Raw genomic sequence first — 12,475 nt, forward strand, 5'->3', positions numbered from 1 at the left:
TGTCAAGTTATTTTTGACAAGGTTTCCACGAAGGTTTGGTGGTGGAAATAATAATCTTTTAACTAAATATTGTTGAAAAATAATAATTACATGGAAAAGAATAAAATTGGACCCTTATCTAATCCCACATACAAGTATTAACTCAAACTAGATAAAAGACCTAAATATAAATCTTAAGACTATAAGCTTTTAGGAGAAAATCTGGGTCATAAAACCTCACAACATTGAAATTGGCAGTGATTTCTTGGATATGATTTCAATGGCACAGGCAACAGAAGAATATACAAGCTCCCTAAAAAATAAAAGAAAATATTGTATATCCAAAGACAATGTAAACAGAGTTAAAAGTTACTAATAGAATTGGATAAAATATTTCCAAATTCTATATCTGAAGGTATATTAATATTCCAACTAGAAATCCTAAAAATTAACAACAATAAAGGCAAACAATACAATTTAGAGATAGGTAAAACACTAACATAAATAATGGATCTCCACAGATAACCAATCTTAGTTGTCTGTTGGATGGAAACTCTTGTTTCTCTGGTTCTGGTGAGTGTTACCTATTTCTTCTTTGTAGTTAATCTCTTTGAGTATTTTCTCTAGCGCTGGTTTTGAAGACATAAATTCCTTCAGTTTCTGTTTGTCATGGAAGCTTCTTATTTCTCCATCTAGTTTGATAGAAAGTTTTGCTGGATAGGAAATTTTTGGCTGGAAGTTGTTTTCTTTCAGAGTTTGGAATATGTTACTCCAAGCCCTTCTGGCTCTCATGACTTGGTTTGGGAAGTCTGGAGTGATTCTAATTGGTTTGCCTCTGAATGTCACTTGGCCCTTTGTTTTTGTTGCCTTTAAGATTCTCTGCTTGGCTTCCACATTGGTCATTTTGACAATTATATGGCGTGGGGATCCTCTTCTCGGATCCTGTCTAAAGGGAGTTCTATAAGTTTCCTGGATCTGTGTATCAACCTCTTGCTCTATATTTGGAAAATTTTCTGCTATTACTTCCTTGAAGAGATTGTTGATCCCTTTGGTATCACTTTCTTTTCCCTCCTCTATTCCAATTATTCTTAGGTTAGCTCTCTTAAGATGGGCCCATATTTCTTCAATGTCAGATTCCTGCTGTTGGATATCTTTTTCTAGATTAGAAACTATGCATTCATTTTTGGATTGCTCATCTTCTAAGAGCGAGATTCTTTTCTCCATGTGGTCTAATTGGTTGTTTGTGCTTTGAATTGAGGCCTTTACTTCATTAATTGCATCCTTTATCTCTTTTTGGCTCTCTCTGAGTTCTTTTCGAAGCACCTCTATTATTTCTACAGTTATTTTCCTGATTTGATCTTCTAGAAATCTCTGATTTTCTGTTTTATCAGGTTCTGATGTTGTGGGGTTGTGCACATTCATTGCTCCAGTGTTATTCCTCTTTCCCATGATTTCGGAGGTTTGTGCCTTCTCTGGGTTCTTCCCTTGGGTCACTATGGCTTCACTTAAGGTGCTCTGGATCTCGAGTCTGTATTATCTCAGACCCTACTACTCCTTTACTGGGTTGTATCACAGAGTCTCCGACCCAGGGAGTCGATAGAGGCTGCTTTAAACTATGGGGGGTGCCAGGTTGCATGCTCTCCTATGGTGTGATATCTCTGCCACCACTACTCCCTCACTGGGTCAAGTCCCAGGAGGCACAATACTGGCATTTCTCCTCTGTGGCCCGCAATTTGACTCACTGTTCTTGAGTACGTAGATGTAGCTGTACTGGACTCGGTGAATTCACTGCTGCTGCCGCCGCCGGTGGCAATATGGCGCCTCTGCCACGCCCTCGGCCATGAGGCTGGCGTATTTTTTCTTCTCTGATTTTGATTTCCACTCTGAATCCCTGCAGCGTGTGCTGAGCTCAGCCACTGGGAGCTTTAAATGCTGTCTGCGCCGAAAGATCCCGCCTGGCTGTTCCACATCGGCTCACCTCGGCTTGCTGTAGCCTTCCACTGAGTTCACCGCTGCCGCCGGCAGTATGGCGCTGCTGCTGCGTCCTCGGGCGCGTGTGTCTCCTCTGTGGCCCTGAGCTCTGTTCTCAGTCCACTTTCTCTCTGGAGCCTGGTGGTTTTTTTGTTTTTCTGGTGTTGGTGTTTTCTGGCTATGAAAGGCGCTCTTTTTGTGGTAATGGAGATTGGTTGTTAGCGGGACTCTTAAGCCCCGCTTTTCTCGGTCGCCATCTTCCCGGAAGTCCTCTTATTTCTTTTTATAGAATTACCCTGTGATATAATTTGTCTGTTTATTTATTATCTATTTTTTTTTACCATGAATGTATAACTTTCAGGAAAAAAAAAAAAAACTTCTAAACTTCTGTATCTCCAGTGCCTAGTCTGATGAGCATATATCATGTATGAAATATTTTTAAATGAAAAATAAGTGACCTTTCTAAGGAAAAAATAATTGATTGGGGATCTTATTGTGAAGGTATCAATAATTCAGTATTTTAAGGGAAATAGTAAGACTTGAAATAATAAAGATTGTGTAAAAGACCATAAACTCACTTTATCTGGAGTTAATAATAAATGTGTTCAAGAAGTATAATTTGTTCTCTTCCTCTGATGTTATAACAAAAACATTAGACATATGATAAAACCAAGTCACAGATAATTTGTTTTCTTATTCTCTTTTTCCCACCCTATAAAACATTACTAAAATTTTATAAGCCTTTCTGCTTATGTGTTTGCTACATACAACACCTTGCCTTGTACTCAGGAAATAAAATGGATGGGAGGTCTTCTCCAGTAAAGAAGCACAGAAGCAAAATTAATAATTAATTTTGTAAGCAATATTACATGAAATATGCTTCAATAAAAATACTAAACTGATGAAACTAATTTCATTACCAGTAGATATGTGTTTAACTAATTTTGACATGGAAGAGCTTTAATTTGTGTTTAATTGATTTTATGCTGAATCAGATCACCCAGTGTCTTACAAACTGCTGAAATGTGCAGGGTCCAGTCTCATCACACACCACAAATTCCTGGGTGAGAAAACTGTGCATATGTACACACACACACACACACACACACACACACACACACACAGTTGAACTCCACACACAGGTGGAAAATGGCTTACCTAATGCCACTCTTGCAGCAGAAGCATCATAATTAATCCAGAAAGAAACCCAGGAGAGGATAGTAATCAGGATGGAAGGCATGTATGTTTGCAGGATGAAGTAGCCAATGTTTCTCTTAAGCTTAAAACTGAGAGACAGTCTGGGATAGGAACCTAGAAAGACAATTTTAGAATATCATAATTATTCATTAATACTTATAGGATACTTTCTACTAATGGTCCATCAGCATTTTGTATAAACTTCCTAAATTCACTTTTAGCTCTTGAAGGACAGCATACGTAAAAGTGGTCTCAGAACACTGGAGCTTGAATTCACAGGAGTTAGTGTGTCGTATCTCCTGTCCTCACTAGTCATTAAAAGAACACCTGTCTGGCCTCACGTACTATTTAACACTCATTCTCTGACATTGTTATGACAAGATTTGTGGAGTACCTCCTCTCATTGAGCACTATCTCAACTAACCCTTAGTAAGTTTATACTCCAATTTTCTTTTACGTAAGAGTAAGGACACATGTTATGATCTTGGTAGAAAGCAAATCTCTCCACAAGTCACAGGATGCGTTTTAACTCAGTGGTCCATGGCAAGGTTTAAGAAATGCATGTCTGGGCAAGTATCCATGCATAAGCATCCTTTCTTCTCCTTAATAATGTCAATGCTTCCATCAGAGTGCTAACAGCATCCCTGATACACCAAAAGGTAGAGAATCTCACTATTTTGAGGAGTATGTGTGGGAAATATGACTAAAGTAATAGTTTACTAAACCTTGGATCTAGGGAATTTTTCTTTAGACAAGATATAAGACTAAAGTCTTACAATATAAAAAGTTCACATTGATACACAACAGGAAAGAAGATATTTTCAAACATTTAAAAGAGGATTATTTGTCTTCTTGGGCTAAGCTAATATTCTTAACATTAAAGTAGGAATAATTTGAAGAAAACTCATAATTCATATTTTAAGGGAAACTAAAAATACCTAAAACTGAGTTTTAGGTATTTGGAGGACCTCACATTTCTCCTCCTCCTCCTCCTTCTTCTCTTTTCCTTCTCCTTCTTCCTTCTCCTCCTTCTCTTTTCCTTTTTCTCCTTCTTCTTCCTCCTCCTCCTTCTCCTTCTCTTCCTCCTCTTCCTCCTCCTCCTTATTCACCTTCTCTTCCTCCTCTTCCTCTCCTCCTCCTTTTTATCCTCCTCCTCTTCCTTCTCCCCCTCCTTTTTATTCTCTGTATTTTATTTATTTCTTCTTTTTTTAAAGCTAGAGGCAAGTTTTTTTTTTTTTTTACCAAGTAACAAAACTCTTGTTTAAAGTGATTTGCATGGACACAAATACCTGAGCCCTCAGCATAAAGACAATTCTAAATCTATAGTTAAAGAATTAGCTATTTCTGTGCCTGTAGTATTCATTTCTATAAAACATAAATGGAAACATCCCAGTGACTTTTAATTTATTTTTTCTATTAATTTAATATCTAGCAAATGATCTCCTTTCTGGGGCCTTTATTTATTAATTTAATGTAAAAATTGTGCTGATGGAATCAAATCTGGCAAACTAAACCCCGAGGCCATGAGAGCAAAGACGGTAAATGCATCAGGATGATCGGTATCTAGAAGTGGGAGAATTACATCTTCTTTACAGCTTTGCCTCCTGTTACTCTCCTGTTTAGAGATTCACCATGGTCAGTCCTGAGTGAATCGCCACTTGGTGATGTCCAGTAAATTCCAAAGGATTATGGTGAGATCCACAGGATGCATCAAATTGAAGACAACGTGTACGCAGCTCTTCATTTCTCTCTCTTTTAATTTTTTTTATTGGTGCATTGTAGCCATACATCTTAATGGAGTGCACACATCACTCATTTAGCCCTTCCCAATTCCCTCCCAATTCCCTTCCCCCTCCCTCCTTCTCATGTTTGGCTTAGTGATTGACTTTGATATGTTTGTGAATGTACATCATATACAAACATGTTCCTATTCTAGCAAACGACAGACAGCCCTCACAGCTTTGCCAGGAGTGGCTTTTTGTAACGAATGGCAATCTTCCTAATGGAGTGACAGACTAAGGGAGACCGGGCTTTCAGTCCTTCTCTGAGGCATGACCCTGGTAAAAGGGAACCCTTTAAAAAAATATGATAGTGAAGCCGGGCGTGGTGGCGCATGCTTGTAATCCCCGCGCTTGGGAGGCAGAGACAGGAGGATCACGCAGGTTCGAAGCCAGCCACGTGCGCTGGCTTAGGAGACCCTGTTTCCAAAAATAAAATAGGTCTGGTCTGGGAGTGTACCCCGGAGATTAGACGGGCTTCCAGGAACCCCAGTACCACCACCAAAAAAAAAAAATATGATAGTGATTCTTCCCCCTTTGTTCTTTTTCCCGATACACACCTGTTGAGAAAACAACCTTCTTGGTGATAAGTTTATAATCTACGATAGAGAACTGGGGAAGCTCAATCTTCGTCACTCCTGTTACCGCATTATCATCCCCACGCCAGTAAAACTCAATGTCGTCAGTTGTGTATCCATCTATAAAAGGAAATATACACACAGATACATAAAACAGAAACATGCAAAGGAACACTTGTTTGGAAGATGAGCTCTCTACATCATAAAAGCTATAGCTAATGGCTGTGTTTGTTAAATACCATACTAAGCATTTGAAATCTATTAATATACTTAAAGTTCACACAAGGATCTCATGAGGGAAGTATAATTAGACCCCCAGGAGGCAACAAACTAGTAGAGAAATTAACAGCGTACATTCTCTTGCAACCAGAAGGTGATACTGTTGGGGCTTGAACCCATGTTTACCTGGTTTTGAGTCTCACTCTATGAAACATGATCTCATGACATTATAACATAACTTATAAACTGTATTGTAAGACAGAAGAGAAAAGAAATTGCAATGATCAGTTTAGTACTGAAGGCTATGAAACTCTCCCCAGTTGTGTAAAAAGTATTACAGTATACTTGGCTTTCATGTCAGAAGAGAAATGATTACAAAGAAGTGAGCAATCATTTTTCAATAATCATATTCATAATCTCCACACTTGACTTTATAATATGTATAAAACAAAACAACACTAACACCGATTCCAGTAGCTTGAAACAGATGGTGCACACTAGCCATTCACAGTACATTTAGGACTTCTACTTCCATTCACTCGATTCTTTACTAAAGACCCGTGATGCTCATCAATGAACAGTCTCCGGGAAAAAGACTGCTCAACAAAGGCATGTTCTTTGTTACAATGATTCTTTCAATCCATGGGTCTGAGTACAATTTTAACAAATGAGCACAACTATCTCTAATATGTAAACCTCTAACTGCAATAAATAGCACATATTAGATGGTAAACAGTGCTATGAAGGGAGGCATGGAGTAGAATCCAGAACAAGTTATTAATATTTTATTAATGCATTCACCTCCCCAAATATCCCCTACACAAATACATGCATTACATTTGCATATATTGCAGGCAAAGTGACACCATATTTATCTCTTCAAACTATTTTTGCTCCTAGATAGTTGAAATTTTACAAGTCTAGGAGGTAGGCAGGATAGATGTTATGCCCTCAATTTCAAAAGCAAAATAACAAATAAATAAAATAAAAACACGCTGTAAGTTAAAAGATGGTGCACGTCATTTGCCTTCTGACAGGTGACTAATTACTGTGACATGCATGCCCACAAGCCAGTCCTTAGACATTCAGCTCCAGATGATTTTTTTCACCTCTTCTTCCTCCAAAGACACATAGTTAAACCACTTTGGAAAATATGTGAAAATGAGTTATTTTCCCACAAAATCAGACTACCCTCAATTTAAGAATATGCTTCAGTTGCAGTACAGTAAGAATGATGCATTTTATAGAAAATTGGATATTTGCTTTTTCAAAGAGTAGCCTTTATTATTTGATGTAAAAATACAGTTTTTTTTCCCTTTTGGTGGTACTAGACAATAAACCCAAGGGTATTCAGCTTCTGAGTTATACACCTATTCCTAACTTATTTTTTTATTTTAAAACAGGGTACAGGTTCCTAAGGGCCTCATAATTTGCTGAGGCTGTCCTCAAACCTGTCATCCTCCTGTCTTAGCCTCTCAAGTACTGGGATTACAGGCATGTTCCATCATGTCCAGATTAGCTAAAGATGTGTGTGTGTGTGTGTGTGTGTGTGTGTCTGTGTGTGTGTGTGTGTGTGTGAGAGAGAGAGAGAGAGAGAGAGAGAGAGAGAGAGAGAGAGAGAGAGAGAGAGAGAATATGAGAATTAATGAGAAAATCACTGGCAATCTCAGCATCCTATATGGAGAAGGGGAAGAGTAGGGATGGAGCCAGGAAAGAGCTCACCAAGAGCTGTGTGCATGTCTGTCACCAACACTATGGACCACATTATGATGTGAGAATATAATGCACCAGTAAAGTGTAAAAAAGTAATTTTCAGGCTCATGTTTTTATGTATATGTCAAGTAATAAGTTAATGGCACAGATTCTTAGAAAAGAGCTCCCTATTCATCATTAAAATTTGATACTCAGCTGGGCACCGTGGCGCACGCTTGTAATCCCTGAGCTTGGGAGGCAGAGACAGGAGGATTGTGCAGGTTCGAAGCCAGCCACGCTGGCTTAAGAGACCCTGTTTCTAAATAAAATATATATTTAAAAAGTAGGTCTGGGAGTGTAGACTGGAAATAGAAGGGCTTTCAGGAACCCCAGTATCACCAAAAAAAATTTTTTTTTGGATACTCAATCCTAAAAAGGAAGGTGCCTGTCCCAATGGATAACTGTACATTTTCTAAAGTTTCAATTTTCCTGAGTATCTCTCAATACTTCACACAAAGGACTGAGTCTAAACTAAGACAAAACTTTTAGCACTTCCTCTTCTCCTTCCCTTCTTCAATATTTACCTTCTTTGGTCCATCACTCTAAATCTATAACAAAAGCTATTCATCGACAGAGGAATGGGAATATCTGACACTTCAACCAGGTGGTATAGACTATGCCTGTCCATCGTTCAACAAACAGAAACATTACTAATAACAACCTATATGGTTAAAATGGCAGATGTTTGACAGTTTGCAAGTCAACATTTGGGAAAAAAAAGAGGTATTCAGTAAATATTACTATCACATAGGAAAACAATTACTTAATAAACATGTGGATTGGGGTGGGGGTTGTTTGTGCAGATGCAGTGTACAGATGTTTATTCATTGTGAATATACACATGGGGTTTGCACCTCTGTCTCTTGCTCTGAGCATGGTGTCTGGCATAAGATGGCACTAAATAAACATTTAAAAAAATCTAATAAGAGCTTTTAAGAATAACCCAGTGCCTCTTCATTATATATGTCTCCCTAAGTAGTAGCTATTCCTCAATTATCTCACCTTTTTTGTCATCTTTTTTCTAATTGGGAAATTGAGATGATGATGATGATAATAATAATACCTCACAGAGTTTCCTTAGGTAAGAAATTGTATAATGTTTAGAAGAATACTCGAAAAATAAGGATAACAATTTAACTGATAGGTTTTTAATAAGGATTATTTAAAAAATGAAAAATATTTTGTTGTATAATTAACATATATGGACATTTGCACAATAAGAAACTTAGCTGATTGACCACAGTAACAAGACTTTTGCAGTGGCTTGGAAACTAATAATAAAACATTAAAAGTTATTTTGATGTCTAAAGCTTTGAAATCCAGTAAAATTAAATGTCATATTGTATACGTTTCTTGGCTGTTTCTGGTCTTTAAAAGCCAAACCTTCTGGGCTTCAATTTGGTTAGCCACGGGTACAATGTTCCAAGTGGAAAGTGAGTGGACATTCTTTTACTAATGGTTTCTGAATTTATTTAACAACAACAAAAACCCCAACAATCCATGACCTAGCCAAGGTGGTCAAATTCAAAAGCCATTTCAATGTATACAGTGTAGGATTATCATAAAGCAGGCCTAGTTATCTTCTTTTGTGAGTTCTTTCTGGAGGAATATTTAATGGTCTTTAAATGAATTAAAAATAAAAATACAACATATGCAAATACACATGACGTAACTTTTACAGCTTTTAAGAATGAAAAATAATTAAGTTTCTTTAAAAAGATATCAGAAGAAGAAGATGTACTAAAATTTTTTATTATCGTGTCATAATTCAAACATCTTTTATATTTTATTCATGGAATTCCAGAAAATAAGTCTTGTGGCATCAAAACATAACCCCCATAATAAATTCAGATGGCCTATAAGTAAACCAAAATATACAATCGTTGTCATTCACCTGGGAAATTAGAGCTCTATGAAATTTATAATCCTTCTATCAGGAGGAAAAAATATGTACATTTATGAATTTATATAAAGTTTGAGTGACAGATATATTTTTTTCAGACTGGTTAAAAAACATCTAAGAAGATCTAAGAAGCAGATTACTATTTAAATACATTTGCATAATAGCTGAACATGTTCCTATAATTGTGACATTATTTTATCATATAACATATTTTTAAAAGATTTTGGCTTTGATGTGAGCTTACAGGTATATCTTGTAATTTATTACGTAAATATTTTATTTTCTTTTATTAAGTTAGTATTTCAATTTTACTGGCCCCCAAATTGAACATGTATCAAGATATTAAATTATGTGTGTCAATGAGAACACTGAGATGAAATGATTATCAAGGTCTCAGATGATCTTTTTAGTACAAAGTTACAGTGATTTATTGTTCTCTCATTCTTTATTTTAAATGTGTCCCTCAATTAGATGAGTAAATGCTCTGGAATAATTATCTATTTTGTACTTATTACTGTACCCAACATAATAGTGGTTGCTTAGCAGTGGCCTTCACGTGCTGGCTATCAGCCATCATAACCAATTGGCAACAAGTGAGAATTATGGGCCAGTGTTATTGAAGTAGTTCACAAAAGACATGGACGGTTTTACTTTTTTAAGAGCAATTTTAGCCAGATGCAGTAACAGATACCCATATTCCTAGTACTTGGGAGGAAGAAACAGGAGGATCACAGGGTTGAGGCAAGCATTCAGTAATTTAGCAAGACTCTGTTTGTAAATAAAATATAAAAAGGGCTGGTGGTGTTACTCAGTGGTAGAACGCCCCGGGGTCCAACCCCCAGTACTCCCTAACACACATACACATGAACCATCTTACTTCAGATTTTTTGCCCTTATGTGAACATCACAGCAGCGTAAATATTTTCTGAATTAAATACTTCATTGATAAAAATTAATACTCAATCCCCCACTAGTATATAAACTTTTATATGGTTCTGATTATTCGTGTGTAAGGAACTATTAGTAAGTCTTGATTCCTGTTCTAAGAAACATTAATCCTGTAATGTGCATCATGGAATAGGGTTCCACAATGAATATCTTTGAGAGTAAAAGCATGTTTGGGCCCCTTTTAATAACGTTACAGAACACTTAACACAGTAAAAAATAGAAAATTCTATAATCACTAATCCATTAAATTTTACTTGTTCCTATCATAACTTAAACCTATTTGACCAGATAATTTTTATTATATAAAAATACCCACCCAGGTGTAATAATTCTTTCAAATACTTTTCCATATATTCTCCAAAAGACAAGCAAAATGCTTTTTAGTTATACCCTAAAAAGCCAGGTATGTACTTGGGAAGGTCCACAGTATCTCAGAACCATTTCTTGCTTCTTGGGTAAACATGTGTATTAATGTTTATAAGAGAGAAAGCATATTCAATAACACAGAAATTAGCTGGGTGTGGTGGTGCACGCTTGTAATTCCCGTGCTTGGGAGGCAGAGGCAGGAGGATCGAGGCCAGCAGTGCTGGCTTAAGAGACTCTGTTTCAATAATATAAAAAATAGGTCTGGGAGTGTAGCCCAGAGGTAGAAGGGCTTCCAGGAACCCCAGTACCACCAAAATAAATAAATAAATAAATAAATAAATAAATAAATAAATAAATTAAAAAAATACAAATGAAATTGATTTTTTTTGGTACTGGGGATTGAACCCAATTTTACCTTTGAGCAACACTTCCAAAACTTTATTTTTTTAATTTTGAAACAAGGTTGCAGTAAATTGAAGATTTTACTAAGTTTCTGGGGCTGGCCTTGAACCTGTGATCCTCCTGTCTCAGCCTCCCTAGTACTGGGATTACAGATATGAGCCATCACACCTGGCTTGGAAATAATTGTGTGTGTGTGTGTGTGTGTGTGTATGTGTGTGTGTGAGTGTGTGTGTGTGTTTTACTGGGAATGGAACCCAGGGCATTCTACCTCTAGGCTACACTCCTAGACCTATTTTATATTTTTATTTGGAAACAGAGTCTCACTAAGTTGCTGAGAGCCTCACTAAGTAATTGAGGCTGCTTCGAACCTATGCCATCCTTCTGTCTTAGCCTCTCAAGCATTACGGTTACAAGCATATGCCACCACACTCGGCTATTTTATTTTTATTTTGAAACAGGGCCTCCAGGTGTGGTGGCGCAGGTCTGTAATCCCCGTGCTTGGGAGGCGGAGACAGGAGGATTGCACAGGTTCAAAGCCAGCCTTGCTGGTTTAAGAGACCTTGCTTCCAAGTAAAATAAATAAATAAAAATGGGTCTGGAAGTGTAGCCCGGAGGTAAAAGGGTTTCCAGGCACCCCAGTACCACCAATAAATAAATAAATAAATAAATAAATAAATAAATAAATAAATAAATAAATAAAAATAAATACAGGATCACAATAAGTTGATGAGAATCTCACTCCTTGCTGAGGCTGTCCTCACACCTGTGATCCTCCTATCTCAGCCTCTCAAGTACTAGGATAACAGGTGTGTGTCACGATACCTTACTCTGGAAATGATTTTGATGAAGCAAGACAGGTCAACATTTTATGGAAGCAGCATGATTAAATGTTTAGCAAGAAAGCCAGCATTCTTCACATGACTAACTCGAGCGACCGTAACTAGAAGTCCACTCGTTCACATTGAGAATGGACTCAGCACCATGCACAGGCCTCTGTGCTGTGCAGATGTACAAAACTGTTGGGTCAAAGCCAAAGTCCCTGGGATTTTTCAGGAAGCGAAAGGAGCCTCTCTTGTCAAATTCAATGCTGACGGTGTTCCAAAGACACAGAGCGATTATTCTGACTCCATAATTGCACCTTATTCTTCACTCTGCTACTTAAAGGGTCTGCTAGACATACATTTTCTGCCATAAAATCATTTCTGTACCTCAAGCAGCTCAGAACAACTGGCCTAGGGTAGGCCAGTCTTGATTACCTGGTGCTATTATATTAAGGGAACCATCAAGTAATGGTCCAGCATTCATCCTGGACCCAAGAGATCCTATTTTTTTTATTTTTGGTCTAATCACCATCCTAAAATTTAAATCTTATGATGTAAGAG

The 12,475-nt window shown here is 37.2% G+C and overlaps 1 protein-coding gene across 3 annotated transcripts in view; it reads right to left on the bottom strand.

Moving 5' to 3' along the window:
• GABRB2 (gamma-aminobutyric acid type A receptor subunit beta2) overlaps window positions 1–12,475 on the bottom strand; it is a gene marked incomplete at both ends in the record, with an annotated part of 262,768 nt that overhangs the window by 44,757 nt on the left and 205,536 nt on the right. For all 3 annotated transcript variants that reach the window (XM_080699401.1, XM_080699400.1, XM_080699402.1), the window contains 2 exons: window positions 3,109–3,261; window positions 5,486–5,623. In XM_080699401.1, coding sequence (XP_080555527.1) covers window positions 3,109–3,261; window positions 5,486–5,623 — 291 coding nt within the window. The remainder of the gene's footprint in view (window positions 1–3,108; window positions 3,262–5,485; window positions 5,624–12,475) is intronic.

This window comes from Muscardinus avellanarius (genome assembly GCF_963383645.1).
Source record: "Muscardinus avellanarius genome assembly, chromosome: 7".
Taxonomy (NCBI): Eukaryota; Metazoa; Chordata; class Mammalia; order Rodentia; family Gliridae; genus Muscardinus; species Muscardinus avellanarius.